Genomic DNA, 16,688 nt, shown 5'->3' with positions numbered 1-16,688 from the left:
CCTTGCTGATGGGATCAACAATTGACTGAGCCTCCCTGAAAGATGCACCGGTGGGGGAGTTGCATTTCCTTCTGTGCATGATTGTGAATGTGTTTGAGAGTGTATGTGTGCATAAACAGTGTACGAAAGGGGGGGGGGACCAAAGTCTTTGGCCTGAGGAGCAAGTACAGCAAGTGCTGTGTTATGTGTGTGTGCGTGCGTGTATGCACTCTGTTCAAGATACCGCTTTGACAGTGTCCGATTGTCCCAAAAAAACGAAGCTCAGTAACACGGTACTGTCCGAGTGCACCCTCCGGAAGAGGGTGTAGTACAGCAGGGATTCTGACAGGGTTCAGGTGGGGGTGTTCAGGGTGACACAGCACCCATCTTCCCCATAGCCCCTTCATGAAAGGGTCTCACTGCCTGACTGACTGGGGGCTACTGATTGGAGCAGAACCCTCACTCCACCTGCCTCCGCTTCCCCACGTTCCCTCATCTTCATCTACATCACTGTGTGTGTGTGTGTGTTTCCACAAGACAGGGTGGAGGGTCTGGGTCTCCACCGGGCTCGGCGGGGCTAGATGGGTCCCTCATTGTGGGAGGAGTGGTTGCTCCTGCTAAGACCCACACAGTTCTGCTGCTGGTTGAGCAGGTGGGACGTTTCGTTGGCCACGGCAAAGGCCACAACAGGGGTGGTGATAGTGGTGGTAGCCGTGGCGGTGACCACAGCTGGGTTCTCCACTCCATCGTGGAGCTCTGTTAGCGTGAGTTCGATCTTAGTGAACTCACTGTCTGTCGACTGCGGAGTCTTGTCCATCCGCGACGCCATCACAGCGTTCTGGTACTGTTGTCGCGTCACCTACAAAACAGTGAAGGTCGGGTCAAGTGTCACAACAAGAGGTTGCTGTGCCGTTATTCGTGGCACAGAGCTGGTAGCTCGGTAAACAAGGATTTGACACTAAATAAGGATGTGGAAAAGGCTACAAGTAATATTGCTTTTAAAATATTCTGTAAAAAATGTAATGATTAATTTACAATGATAGCCTTTCATTATCTGCTTAGTGTCCAGTGAGAGGACAAGAATATTACTACAAGCCAGAAAATGACTCATCTTCATTTGTTTCTATAGCTGGAATCAAACCAGCAACCTTTTGTGTGTAATGTGTAAACCGCTACACTCTGGAGCTATCCATGATTCATCAAATCTAAATGTTTTAAATTGTCATGAAGTAATTATCTTACTGTCAATTTATATCAGTTAGGTAATTGCTTTTTGATCTTTTCTATTGATTTGGTACCCGGGACCCTAAAAGGAAGTAATAAAACATCGTAGAAAGTAGTACATCAGTTACGTCAGAGCTCTATTTGTGCCTCGCGGCTGATAAGCAGAATAAACAAAAACAGCCTCATGAAGCAGCAGAATTCATCAATGAACATTTCCAAAGCAAGAGATTTGCCACATTTACACATCTGGCACAACAGCAGTGACTTTATTCGTTACTTAGAAGAAACCGAATCAGAGCGACTTTATTAATCCCAGAGGGAAATTGAGCAAATATACAACAAATGTCAAGCACTCGTATAAAATGAAGTGTCTCACTGCCTGACTGAGAGTGTATGCGTGCATAGACAGTGTACAGAGATATTGATAGATAAATGTTAAGATAAATATATAGATATGGGTATAAATAGAAATATTAATATAAAAGGACAAAAATATGTCATGTATGTCAAATATATGTCATCAGCAGCAACATGATATATTTTTTTCACTTTTAGACAGGTAAGACTTTATAAGTTATTTTTCATAAAGCAGCCATCCTCAGATATTTAATGTATTTCTAGGTGTTTTTATTTCAGAGCAGAGAATTTGGGGAGGAGAATATTGAAATGACTTGTGCAAATGTGATTTCTGAGATCCAAATTACAGCAGTACATTTGACACTGACAAAAAGCAAGTTTTATTTGTGGCTGATATGGTTGTGATAGTTGCTGCTAGCAGTGTTCATTTATTTAGACTGAGAGGGGAAGATGCTATCAGAGCATTGGCACAGATGGATGGCTCAAAGCTGCGAGCGCACTGCCAAAGCTTTGGTTTCATTCTCTAACTGCTCATGTTGAATGTTGAGAACTCAGTGGGAAAAAGAAAATGGAAATCCGCAGCTGCATGTGACATCACCACATCACCTACAATGTGCATATAATCCTCATTGCAGGCTAATTTCTGATCCCCTGTGTTTACTCACCTTTATATACTGCAGGTCTGAGCGTGCTCTGACAGAATAATCAGGCACATATATATGCAGGAAGGAGTTGAGCTGGTTGTTGCTGTTGCCCAGAGTCGGGGTGATGGCATCTATACGGTCACTCCTGTTCAGAGAATCGGAGTGATTCAGTCCAAATGGCCGTGGAGGAGATTTATTCTCTGTAGGAGAAAGAAATTTAAAGCATACTGGAATGCAAAAGTAATGCATGGCACTGCAAAAGTACTTTAAAGGGCCCTAATCCCTAAAGGTTGATTCAGTTCATCTGGACGTAGCGTTTTCAGAGGGAGAAACGTTTCGTCACTCATCCGACTGACTTCTTCAGTCTCAGCTGACTGCAGGTTTCCCCAACCTTATAAACAGCACTTTTGCACAATAACTGAAACTAGCACCACTGAAGGAACAATGGGCTGGGAGGTCAGTTCCTTCATCTTAATTATGCAAATTGTCATGACCATTGATCAACAACCACTTATCAAAGGCCATGAGTACTATTCACAGAGAGTTGGGGAATGGCTGCAATCACAGCATTGTAAGATGGCGAAAGATGTACCCTTAGGCCCCTCCTCGATTCAGAGATGGTCTTTCCCTTTTCACGTAAATGGCCTCCTTGACTCCGCACTCAAGCCAGCGTTCCTCCCTGTCCAGGATGTGTACATCCTCATCCTTGAAAGAGTGTCCACTGGCCTGTAGGTGTAAATAGACTGCAGAGTCCTGGTCTGACGAGTGACGAGGTGGCTCTTCTGTGTTGTGCCATCCGCTTCGCCAGAGGTTGTTTGGCTTCCCCGATGTATAAATCATGCCAATCCTCCCGGCACATAACAGCGTACACTACATTACTCTGTGTTGGGGGACCTGATCCTTGGGGTGGATCAATTTTTGGCACAGCGTGTTTTTGGGGATTAAAGGTTGTCACTCGTCCAACTGATTTATCCATGGGGCCAAAATATCGACATTATTAGCTATTTACTGATATATCAGTACTGATGATTATAACGGCTAATAAATGAAAATGAAAAAAAGTAGAGACAGGAGAGGAAGTCTTTAAATGTTTTTTCCAGTGTGGACATTGTGTAGTTTGTCTATCAGAGGGCCCTTTGCAGCTTCCCTGGTAGAAATTTAAAGCATACTGGAATGCAAAAGTAATGCATGGCACTGCAAAAGTACTTTAAAGGGCCCTAATCCCTAAAGGTTGATTCAGTTCATCTGAATCGTGTATGCTCTGCCCGACTGGGCAGAGCATACACGAGTAATCCACGACTTGTTCGGACAATAAAACAAGATTACTTTTCAACTGTGTTGTCATATTAGCTTTTTAAGTACTCATAAATTCACATAACAAATTTAAAGAAAATCTGTTTATTTTTCGAGTGTCTGACAGAAAAGAACACCGGAATTGGTTTTCAGTCAGTTTTCAAACTCCTGTATCAGTTGGGCTCTATTTTACATTTCTGCTAGTCTGATCTAATATTACTGTTCCTTAAAGTTCATATGACACTAAATATTGATTTTTCATTGTCTGTTAGATGATCTCTTTGGGCCTGTGTAATAATGACAACATAAAAAATTTAAGTTAGAAACTTTACATAATTAGAAATTTTGTCTCAATTGTTTTGAGGACATTAAGATGCTTAAAATTTCCTCTGAAACTAGCCAAGTTGTACAGCACTACTTAAGATCCTTTGTATCTGTGACTTTTTTCCAGGTTGAGTCTTAGGTACAAAGCTGTGATGTATGGAAATCTAATTTATGTGTAAGTCTTCTAGTTTCATATAGCAGTCTCCAGTGATGCTGCGTTCTTCTATGTGCTACCACATAGAAGACTTGTTCTTTTCTTTTCTTGGTTATTTTTAATTAAAGCCAGATTATGTTTTCCACTTCTTAAAGAAGCCTTGTGAAAATCACACACAACAAAGTGGAAACAGCTTGGCCAACACTAATGCTACTACGCTGACTGGAATGTATGTAATCCCATGTTGGAATATGTGTGTATGAATGTGTATGAGTGAGGAAGTGAGAGGCAAAAACAGTGTGTGTGTGGGGGTGTGTAGAGGGAGCACAGTAGGCCAAAGACCTGGCATGTGGACTCTTGTGGATTAGTACTCTACTTTTTAGGGGCCAGGTCGACACAAAAAAACGTCAGTGTGCTGTGTCAAGAAAACACACATACTAGATTTATAAACACACACACACTCAAATGCCACTGCACCAACGTGAGCACTGTAGGCCTCTACTACAGACACAATGAAAGTGTATTTATTCCACAGCATTTCCTATGGGTGCGTTCACTTTTAATTCACTTTCAAAGCAGCCCTTCTATGTGTGTAGTATTGTGGGTTTTGTTCATGGGCCTGTAAATGTGAACATATGCATATGTGCATGTCTTTGTATGTGTGCTCAGTGGTGTCCAGCAGGGGGCTGTAGCTGTAGGTCTTGTTTATGTAGTCAGGGGGTTAAAGGTTAGGGGCGAGCGGGGCGGAGCCGGGTTCCACTCTGGGGCCTCTAGTCTCCAACACCATTCAGCGACTTGACTAATGGCTCAGGAGACGAGGATGTTAAGCCTCAGTCTGGATCCGTTTTCCACTCTGCCTCTTTCTCTTTTAGTGTCACACACACAAGTTTACAGTGTATGTTGCATTCAGGGACAAACAGACAGTGAACACTTTCTTTGAAAGTCACACAAAACAAGTCAGTTCTCAAGCAGACTATGAAAACCAAAAGGCTAAACACACTCAGGTATATTTAGGTAAAGCATGCAGGTAGGTGAAACTGTGACTCTACAACTTCATGCGTCTATTTAATATCAACAAAACATTCTCTTTCAAATAATGAAATTTCATCACTATTCACTAAAGGTTATAGAGTGAGAGGTGATACTGAAAATCCACTGTACCTGGAGATCCTGCTAATGACTCAGCCCTACTGACTGCAAATGTACGAGACAGTGACAGAGGCACTTGGGGGAGAGAGGGATGAAACAAGAGAGAGACAAAAGAAGCGAGAAGACAGAAAGACGAGATTGTTAAAGTCGAGAAAATGGGTAATTTAATCAATTATATATGATAACATCTGATTAAAGAAAAGAAGTGTTAACTTGTTGTTCCTCTACTGATCAGCTTAAGATGAAAACTGGCACAAACCATGAAGCATTTGATTTAATTTCTTAGAGTGCACACATCCACCACAGGAGAGTTATTCTACTGTTTCACCAGTAGGTGTCTCTCAAATCACACCACCCAAATGAATCAGTCTAATAGCCGAGGACAGTGCTGTAGTTTATGAATGAACAGAGAAGAATGAGTGCATTTTCATGACCTCTCTTGATTTATTATGTTATCATATTAGGACTTATGAGTTATTATTATATTATTTTTTACTCACAAAAGTGGCATTTTTCACATTTTTCTCATGTAACATGATGAGTACTTTATCCATACGTAATTTTTAAAATTATGTTGCATGAGAACAAGGTGAAAAATGACAATTTTATGAGTAAATCATAGTGCGCTGCAAGTCTTATAAGACCTCCAGTACCTATAAAGCATAAAGAAGTAGTAAAACCTCTAATTCTTCATATGAGCAGTCTATAACATATTTTACTGGAAACAAGCTACAGTGGATCACACTGTAAATGGTCTATATCACAAACCCAGAGAGAAGAGCTACTCGTCCAGCTGCATTTTAACATTTTACTTACTAATAATATCATTTTTCTGTCACAGGGTTTTCTTTCCATCCATCCATCTTCTGCCAGTTTTCTGGCTATGGGGTGGATGGCTCGCTTGAGCAGGTCATCTACCAGTCAGAAGTTCAGTGGTTCGATCCCTAGCTACATGCGGAAGTCTTTGGATACTGAACAATGCAACTATTGGAGTGTGTGTGCACTTTCAATGTTAGATAAAGTGCTTAGGTCTAAAAACAAAGTGTGTTATTGAGACTAATAGCAAAAAGCACTTCAAGTGCTCAGCTAGAGTAGAAAGCAATCCCTTTATTTGCAGCAGTCTAGGCACAGATGCCCAGACCTCCCCATCCCAAGATATTTCCAAGTCTGAGAGATATAACCTCTCAAGTGTGTCCTGAGTCTATCTTGGACGGGCCTCCTGGTAGGATATGCTCAAAACACCTAACCTAGGAGGTACCAAGGAGGCATCCTGTCAGAGCCTGAATCACCTCACATCTACTCTAAGCCCCTCCCAAATCAGACAACCTTTGCAGGAAGCTCATTTCTGCCATTTGTAGCTGTAACCTCACTGTTTCAGTCAGGCTAGGAACCTAAATCAACTGGTGACTCAACATCTTCAATTTTAAGCTCAGCTCTCTCTTCCCCGCAGCAGATCAGTACAAGATCCTCATCTCCTGCTTTACTCTGCCCATACCTGTGAACCAGAATCAGTGACAAACAACACTTTAGTCAAACACCCACCTAAAGTGAGCTTGACATCAGCGCCATTGATGCAAACCAAACTTCCACTAGTTCACAGAACACATGTAGACCGGTTTGGCAAAGTCCCACCCACCTCCAAGTATTCCACAATGAGTGAAACGAAAACTGCAGTTTTGCTCCTGATTGTGAGGTAAAACTAACAGGCGGATTCTTCTGTCCAGACCCTCTCAAAGGAGGCTGACGAGTGAGATTCCCTAGAAGTTAGGATTCACTTTCATGGGTATAAAAATTTAAGACCTAGATCAAGAAATCTTACCTGGTGAGGCTGTCAGAGCCATTATCCCATAGAAGGAGAATGGTCCCGCTTCAAACTTCATCCCCTCTTTTCCTGCTTCCACCTCCACCTTCCCCTGTGACAGCCAAGGAAAAGAATCATGAATTATCTTAAAAGTATGTAAGTGCTCAACACATTATATATCAACTTATCAGCTTAGTTAAACAAAAGATTACTTATTTGTGCTGGTTTTACGATATTTCCTTTAACTTTATGCTTTATTTTTTACTTTATTTATCCTGTCTGTGAGATTATAATAAATCCACCCTGCTTCCCTTGTTTCCTTTCCTTTTTACTACTTGTAGAAAATCCTCACTCTGTTTAATAGCTCCCAATCTGCTTCTAAGCTGGGTCTCAAGGGCAATGACCCCACACTTGCTCAAGCAGAACCTTATTTAATCCAAGGCTAATATACATGTCGACTTAGTGACCTGATAGGGGAAATATACAAAGTCTGCAAACCTTTGCAATAAAGACTTTGAACTCACTTTAGGAACAGTTATTTGGGACTTCCCTTTAAGGCGTACAGAGAAGTCCCAATACCCTCCCTGAATAAGACAATAGTGCTGGCTCCAGCGGCATATCAGAAACAGTGCAGAAATTCAGGGCTGCTTTCAGACCTGAGACTAAAGCTACATGAAGTGCAGAAGTCCGTGATCTATACACTATTGAATACACTAACTATTATATATTATCATATATAATTATTACGCAAATGTGTTTCCAAGATTTGCAGGGTGAAAGATTTTCATTAAGGCTGGTGTCATAGCTTGGATTTTAAAAGGTTTTAAGTTCAGTTTGGTTCCTATTTAAAGTTTTTTTTCTGAATGATGCTTAACTTTGACTTTCTAAGACATTTCCTGTCACACTCTATGATAGTTCAAATTATAACATTTAAATGTGAACACTGTGTAACAATCAGAAAACTTCATTTTGAGGATAATGCAGGAATCCCACAGGGTTCCGTTTTTGGCCTGCTTGTTTTCAGCTTTGATGTGTTTATGCACATAAGATGCTTAGATGACGTATGCATTGTCCAAAACTATGTGCGATTGGTTCCACAGTAATAGTAAAGCAGGCACAAGAAGAACAAGAAGAGTTCTCTAACTCCTTGTCCAGATGAACATGGGTACTGATGAACTTGACAAATTCAGCCTGACTGTGACACGTTATCCAAAACACCTGTAAAGTGTGTTTACCCCAAACCTTTATTTCTTTATTGCTTATTGCATTATTTAGGCGCATAGATGATACTGAACGCTCTTGTTTCTATTTCTTGTAGATAAACAAAACAATTTATCAGGACAACTGTGTCTAATTTTTTTAAATGTTGGAAGTTATTTGTCAAATAAATTATTCTCCAAGATTAATGAACCATATACTGAATACATTTGAGAAGTAATTAACTAAATAAGTAAATAATTAAGTATTTTATTGGTTATAAGCAGGACTCGTATTGGTCATACTGTATGACTGTGCAATTAATGTCTGGCTAAGAAACCACACGACTGAAATTTTCTCAAGAAGGTAAATATTTCATGGTTTGATTTCACTGAATTTCATCAGGGTTAGACTCATCTGGGACATACTGATGTCACACATTCTCACGCTTACCACAAAGAACTCAAACAGGATAACAACTTTAAACTCAAACTGAAACAATTTTTGGATTAGTCATGGATCATCTGGTTTATCTTTCATTTTATGGTACTACTTTAAAGACCCGTCTAGGGACTGGCACAATAAATTTGCTCATGCTATAAATGCTATGGTATGTGGCACTGGTCTTTTAAAATGCTGTATCTCTTAGGTCAGACATTATTATAACTAATTAGCTTCTTATCTATAGTATTATTGCTTGTTTTAGTTTAAACTGCCCTACAGTACAGTCATACCGCGCATACCTTAGGGATGCATGGCTTCTGTGGGAACAAACTCGGGCAGTACAACTCTGTTAGATCGATGACTACACCGTGAAAAACTGTAGGCCAGAGGAAAACGAATGCTTGCAGTGCTACAAGCAGCATTTTTAAACTGATCACATAGTATATACTGTTTATTCATCTGTAGTGACGGCAGAAGGAAATAATGGAACTAAATGATGCAGGTAAAACGAACTTATCCTGCATGAGCAGAGTTAGAATACTTGCGTTATTTTTTTTAATGTTAAACCTAAAATACATATCAATATTTACATTTTCCCAAACTGGTTATGTAGTGGGGTTTTTTGTTGTTGTTTTAAAAAATAAAAATAAAAAATCAAAGACTACTGATGTATCCTTCCACCTTGAAACTCGTTGTGTCCACACACCTGCAGGATGAGGATGAAATAATCCACAGGTTTGTTCCTGTGGAAGAGGTAGTGCTCTGGTGCCCGCTTGTTCTTATCATCGTATTTTAGCTCCTGGATCACATTTGGATGCTTCAACAAGCGCAGCAGAATCTTTTCTGACATCTGCATCGGTGCAAATGGCTCAACCTCTGAAGAGACAAGGAGAGAAAAAGACTGTGGTAAGACAAAACATTTCATTTCTTATGAAAAGTTAAATAATTATATCAATGTAATAAAATTATTCTTATATCTCCCTTATTGCCATGAAAATCCCAAAACATAAAAGAAATTAGTCCTAAAAAAGTATTACTGTTCATGGACTATTTACAAGAAAAACGCCACCGTGATGTCACCTGATGGTTTGAAAATTTTGTTTGCCACTGAGCACATACTAGTTTGGGGATGGGCAATTAGTTTTCCAAGGGGGCCACATGGTGCTGTTACCTGTGCAGACAAAGGTTTGATGTGTTTAAATGTGGCAGTTTTACTTACATTTATCCAAAGAAAGGCATGTATATAAGCTGGCCTATTTTTTTTAAACCAAAGACCCGGCAAACTTATATTTGTATTCTTAATATTTTATTTCTAACATATTGTTTTAAACTGATTTTAGACAAAGATTATATTGAAAATGACATCAGCAAAAGCGGCAGAAACCGACTTAGTAGAAATTCTCGGTTTAAAAAAGAGGAAAAGTGAAAGATGAAACTGTAAAACTGGATTTTAATAATGACAGAGGTATAGTTTTTGAGTTAACCACATAAACCTAACGTAAATATATCAAATGCAAAGTTATGTAGGTTCTGGGATATTTCTGGAAAGATTCCTTTACAAGGCTTTGTTCCTTTACTTGTCGCAGTAAGGAATTTCAGAGATTAAAATCTCATATTAGAGGAAATTTTAAGATTAAAAAAATAAAATCATGTGTATTTTCAAGTCTTTGTAGGATTTTAAATGAATCAATTGTATAATTGTTGTTTGCATTATTTATCACTGACCTAGTGGATTATTTAATAGAAAATGGCTCACAGATTATTAATTTTGATGGCATGGCAATAAATATATTTAGTTTAGGGTAATGATATATGTAGACAATAAACTTATTTTTCCAACATCAAAACAGGGGATATAGAAATAGATCACTTGTGTAATCTATTAGGGATAATCACTTAAATTCTGGAGCTTACATTCCATATGTTCTTAAAGTCAAAATTAAAGCATATATTGTCCATGGATAGCAGGGAAGATCGGACCCACTCTGTATCATAGTCATAAAGAGAAGGATTACATAAGGGAAACTAAACTCAGTGAACTAGCATACAACTATCTGCTCAGCCAGGATAAAATGGGAAATATTTGTCACCATGGGTCTCGCATGTTAAACAGATATTGGATAATTGTAGCTTATCTTATCTCTGGTTTACACAAAAGTTTAAAAAACATTAACTAGGTGAAACATGTTCTTAAACACTGGATGAAAGATTGGTTCTTGCGAAAGTGGCAAAGTGATCATATGATAATTAAATAAAGTATAAATAAGAGCTATAGCTGGAAAAATCATCTGCTGCAGTAAAACAAATAGTACAAATAGCAGTGGCTGACAAATTACTCGCTAAGGCGAAAGATGAATCACGGGCATGCGATCAGTGCCGCTTATCTGTCGGTTACCAAGCTCCAGATGAATGACCATGCCAAATTTCATTAAAGTTAATAGGAAGACAGAATATTGCTGAAGTAAGCATTTCCCCCTCAAATCAATTCATTAAATTACTGTAAGAACCACACCCTAACAAAAAAGTTAACATTTTGATGGTTTGGTTTTTACATGATAACAAAAATACAAAATATTAGCAACATTGTGCTGCTGCAGAAACTGTATAAACCGTTACTGCATTTTTGTGAGGTGAGAGCCATACATAAGGGGCCAAAAATTTCAATAAATGTTAATAGAGACACCCCCTTCCCCCTCATTGTGTCTGGTCCTCTTCAACCACCTATTGGGCCAATCAGCTCCTTCAACTCATCAGCGGTGATATGTGTCAGCTGGCTGCTGGCTCCACCACCAGGAACTAAACTCCCTAATAGCCTTTAGAGGAACTTAATCAACGCTTAGCTGCCAGGTCAAAGTTCTAAAGCAAATCCAACTGCAATGAGGCATAGTGAACCGCTGCTGCTGGTGTAGTAGTACTTGCTGCCTGCTCTGAAATCCATTTCCCGAGGGAAAGCGGGTGAAATATTTCACATTTTACGCTAGTAAGTAACCAAGTATGTCGACTTGTGTGAGAACTGCGATTATAGGCCAAAAATCCTGGACGTGATGTCACTGAGGAACGAGTGTAAGCAAACAGGGTGGTGTTTTTAAAGCTGTGAGCAAAGATCTCAACATGTAACCTTCTGTGCATGACACGCAAGCAAATAAACGCCTGCATTTTTTTGGACCCGTGTCCATTCTGCAGACATCCTGTGTTGGGCTTATAGAGAGGCCTTCCACCTCTTTACACATACATACCAGCACACTTGTTGTGAGTCCCCACGCAATTCATTCCCTTACACATAGACGCACACAACGGCTACTCATGCTACACAAATACTCACACCTCCTCCTCTCTACACCCACTTGCCCAAAACTCAAAGCCCGTATGGGCACACAAACACACTCACACACACACTTTCCCCACAGTGAGGGGCTGAGGGCACACTGGGGGAAGTCAAGCAGCAACGCAGCCCACTTGCCTGTTGCTAGGAAACGCAGGGTAGCCAGCAGAAGCTGAGGTGATATTTTAACCTTCATTTCATTGTCGGTAGGCTTGAAGGCCGAGAAATCCTGCTTTCTTTCCCGATGTGTGATTTTCTTCTTTGTCTTGTTGTCAGCTGAGGAGGGAAAAATGAAAAGTCAGGTGTAAGAGTCAACCTGCAACAGGTTGGCTGAAACAGGAAAAGATCAGTCCACGACACTCCTCTGACGCTGAGCTAGTCATTTCGGGTCAAAAGGTGACTAAACTTGAGTTACCCTGCACTGATTACTGTTTTCCATAAAAGTAGCAGTGCTGACTTTCTGAGAACTACAGCAGAGCTATAGGAGGGCTACATTGTTACCACATTCCCGGCATTACAGAAGTACTGGCACGTACTCCATGTACACAGATACCATCATTTTTTACAAAGTCGAAGGTAAAATATTAATTATGGTTGTCCATGATTATGAATGTATTTTGACTCCTATAATTATTTGATACCCTGATGAATTTGTAGGCTTGCTCACTTTCAAAGAAATGAACAATCTCTACTTTTTATTGCAGTCTCATTTTAATAGAGAAAAACAGAATATCAACCAAAAATCCAGAACAAAGCACATTTCAAAAAAATTATAAATCGATTTAGAAATTGATTTGCATGGCATTGATTAAGTATTTGATCTGTGTGCCATATAGCCACACAGATCATGAGTTGCCATGTGGGCAACTTGTTATGCATATACATCAAACCTGTCCACAGAATCATTTTCCATTCCAACCTCTCCACCAATATGAGCAAAACCAAAGAATTGTCAAAGGACATCGGGGACAAGACCACAGACCTGCACAAAGCTGGAACGGGCTGCAAGACCAGCAAGTAGCTTGGTGAGAAAATGACAACTACTGCTGTAATTATTCAGAAATGGAAGAATGAGAAATGAGAAAGGTGGTGGATCAACCTAAAAGGGCAGTTGGGAAGTCACCAAGGACAGTCACCAAGAACAGCACCTCCCACCCACCCAAATCCTCAAGATGGCACATGTAGACATCTGTCTTTAGTTTTACAGGGAATATCTGAATGATTCGGAGAAGGTTTGGAAGAAATTGGTGTGGTCAAATGAAACAAAGTTCAAGCTCTTTGGTATCAACTCAACCCACCATATTTGGAGGAAGAGTAATGCTGAGAATGAACCAAAGAACACCATCCCCCAAGTCAAGCAAGGACATGGAAAGATTATGCTTTGGAGCTGTTTTTCTAAGGGTACAGGATGACTTGGACTAATTGAGGGGCCAATGGAATGGGCCATGTATCATAAAATATTGGAGGAGAACCACTTTCCCTTAGCCAGAACACTGAGGTCATTGATAGCATGACAACCCACAACATACCACCAGGACAACAAAGGAGTGGTTCAAGAAGCACATTAAAGTCATGGAATGGACTTGCCAGCTTCTAGACCTCAGTCTATAGAAAATCCGTGAAAGGGAGCTGAAGCTTCAAATTGCCAAAGGGCAGCCAATAGGATTTAGAGTTTCTATAAAGCGGTGTGGCCCAAAAATCCTTCATGAGATGTGTGTAAACCTGGTGACTAACTACAAGAAACAGAGTCATAGTTTGCCTGGTAATCTTATTTCACTCCAATAATATTTAAACTGCAATAGAAATTAGACTTTTCATTTCTTTTTAAATTAAATAAACTTACAAATTCAGCAGGAGATCAGATAGATAGATGGTGTTGGGAAGGTTACTTTTAAAATGTATTTTGTAACGTATTCCGTTACATTACACAATGACAGTAACGTATTCTGAATACTTTGGATTACTTAATACAGTGGCTTACAAAAGTATTCAGCCCCCTTGAACTTTTCCACATTTTGTCACATTACAGCCACAAACATGAATCAATTTTATTGGAATTCCACGTGAAAGACCAACACAAAGTGGTGTACACGTGAGAAGTGGAACGAAAATCATACATGATTCCAAACATTTTTTACAAATAAATAACTGAAAAGTGGGGTGTGTGTAATTATTCAGCCCCCTGAGTCAATACTTTGTAGAACCACCTTTTGCTGCAATTACAGCTGCCAGTCTTTTAGGGTTTGTCTCTACCAGCTTTGCACATCTAGAGACTGAAATCTTTGCCCCTTCTTCTTGCCACAGATTCTCGATTGTATTTGACTGGGCCAGTCTAACACATGGATATGTTTGTTTTAAACCATTCCATTGCTGCCCTGGCTTTATGTTTAGGGTCGTTGTCCTGCTGGAAGGTGAACCTCTGCCCCAGTCTCAAGTCTTTTGCAGACTCCAAGAGGTTTTCTTCCGAGATTGCCCTGTATTTGGCTCCATCCATCTTCCCTCAACTCTGACCAGCTTCCCTGTCCCTGCTGAAGAGAAGCACCCCCAGAGCATGATGCTGCCACCACCATATTTGACAGTGGGGATGGTGTGATCACAGTGATGTGCAGTGTTAGTTTTCGGCCACACATAGCGTTTTGCATTTTGGCCAAAAAGTTCCATTTTGGTCTCATCTGACCAGAGCACCTTCTTCACATGTTTGCTGTGTCCCCCACATGGCTTGTAGCAAACTGCAAACGGGACTTTTTATGGTTTTCTGTTAACAATAGCTTTCTTCTTGCCACTCTTCCATAAAGGCCAACTTTGTGCAGTGCACGACTAATAGTTGTCCTATGGACAGATTCCCCCACTTGAGCTGTAGATCTCTGCAGCTCGTCCAGAGTCACCATGGGCCTCTTGGCTGCATTTCTGATCAGCGCTCTCCTTGTTCGGCCTGTGAGTTTAGGTGGACGGCCTTGTCTTGGGAGGTTTACAGTTGTGCCATACTCCTTCCATTTCTGAATGATCACTTGAACAGTGCTCCGTGGGATGTTCAAGGCTTGGGAAATGTTTTTGTAGCCTAAGCCTGCTTTAAATTTCTCAATAACTTTATTCCTGACCTGTCTGCTGTGTTCTTTGGACTTCATGGTGTTGTTGCTCCCAAGATTCTCCTAGACAACCTCTGAGGCCGTCACAGAGCAGCTGTTTTTGTGCTGACGTTAGATTACACACAGGTGCACTTTATTTAGTCATTAGCACTCATCAGGCAATGTCTATGGGCAACTGACTGCACTCAGACCAAAGGGGGCTGAATAATTACGCACACCCCACTTTTCAGTTATTTATTTGTAAAAAATGTTTGGAATCATGTATGATTTTCGTTCCACTTCTCACGTGTACACCACTTTGTGTTGGTCTTTCACGTGGAATTCCAATAAAATTGATTCATGTTTGTGGCTGTAATGTGACAAAATGTGGGAAAGTTCAAGGGGGCCGAATACTTTTGCAAGCCACTGTATATTATCATGCTTTTTATAACTACATGAATGTACTATTGCTGTGTGATTTATTACTATTACTGAAGGTTACTCGACATACCAATACCAACTTGATTTTTAAATCTTAATATAAAATGAGAAACTGTAGGGTGACATTAGGTAAGGCTGCACTTTTTACAGCGATCTCGTATAGAAAACTATTCACGTGTATATAAAACAGGTTTGCGGCTCCGAGCCGTCGTAAAGAGACTTCTGGCGGGCTCGTAGCCGAAAACTAGCCACCATTAACTTGTCTGGGTCAACTTTGCTAGCGAGACAGAGAGAGGCGTTGAAAGGTTGTTTCGGAGGAAAACAGAACACAGTGTACAGTCGAGTCTTAACAGCTTACTTACAACTGGGCTTGTCAGGCACTCTTTTTGGCTGCAGTGGTTATTATTATATTTACATGCTTCCATCTCCCGATTCTGCTCGGTGTCAACTCGGACTTTCCACTCTCCTTTTTCTCCCTTCCTCGCGCTCACACACACACACAGGTATGGCAGTCCATTCTCCCTGCAGCACGCACTACACTGCCCATCAGGCTACATTCTGCCTATTGCCTTCATATTACAGTTTTTCTCAGTTGCTTTGGTGCATTTCTCACAACAGAATTAAACTTTGCACAACAGTTAGTTCAACCTCCACAACATGTAGTCGTTTTGGCACAACCTTGTGGCGGTTTCATGTTCATTGCGTCCAAAGGCAAATGCCTTTGGACATGAAGCAGTTGAGTAAGTACAAATATCTAAAGAATGGTCACTTTTGACTTGCTATTCATCACTATCTCCTTTCTTTTATCATGAATGTCACAATTATTTATACTTGTACCGGCTGAATAGTCATTGTCCTTACAACTAATAGTCTTCATTTCATTGCTTGTGTCAGTGCACTCAAAATTGTTGAACATCTTGTCAAACACTTTGTACACCCATTTTGAAAACCCTATTTTTAAGGAGTTTCCATGAAACCCCTGCAAACGTTTGTATATCTTGACGAAGCGGGATTCAATCTTGCAAAAGGCGTGAACGAAATCACATTGGAGAAATAGCCACCATTGATGTCCCAGGCCAACGAGGAGGAAATATTACAATGTGTGCAGCAATCTCAGAAAATGGCATTCACACCCATATTCCTCGTATTGGTGCATACAATACACAACACCGGTTGGCTTTTCTGGACGCTCTTTATAGGGACCTAATCCCACAAAATGAAAGGGATGATCCTGGTGACAATCGGACAATGTATGTAGTGGTTTGGGATAATGTTAGCTTCCATCACTCTGCTG

At 40.3% G+C, this 16,688-nt stretch overlaps 1 protein-coding gene across 2 annotated transcripts in view; it reads right to left on the bottom strand.

Annotated features, from left to right (window-relative positions):
• Window positions 1-556: 556 nt before the first annotated feature.
• cnnm2b (cyclin and CBS domain divalent metal cation transport mediator 2b) overlaps window positions 557-16,688 on the bottom strand; it is a 50,871-nt gene continuing 34,739 nt past the window's right edge. Inside the window, exons 3-8 of one of the 2 annotated variants that reach the window (XM_085355115.1) lie at window positions 12,027-12,164; window positions 9,273-9,442; window positions 6,944-7,037; window positions 5,132-5,199; window positions 2,226-2,402; window positions 557-838 (exon numbers count right to left, since the gene is read on the bottom strand). In XM_085355115.1, coding sequence (XP_085211241.1) covers window positions 557-838; window positions 2,226-2,402; window positions 5,132-5,199; window positions 6,944-7,037; window positions 9,273-9,442; window positions 12,027-12,164 — 929 coding nt within the window. Of the gene's footprint in view, window positions 839-2,225; window positions 2,405-5,131; window positions 5,200-6,943; window positions 7,038-9,272; window positions 9,443-12,026; window positions 12,165-16,688 lie in introns of both variants that reach the window. The other variant, XM_085355116.1, reaches the window with a different exon arrangement.

This window comes from Diplotaxodon limnothrissa, linkage group LG6 (genome assembly GCF_057381915.1).
Source record: "Diplotaxodon limnothrissa isolate DT_005_m linkage group LG6, D_limnothrissa_male_GT1.1, whole genome shotgun sequence".
NCBI classification, from domain to species: domain Eukaryota; kingdom Metazoa; phylum Chordata; class Actinopteri; order Cichliformes; family Cichlidae; genus Diplotaxodon; species Diplotaxodon limnothrissa.
This window is presented reverse-complemented; position numbering and strand designations above follow the sequence as displayed.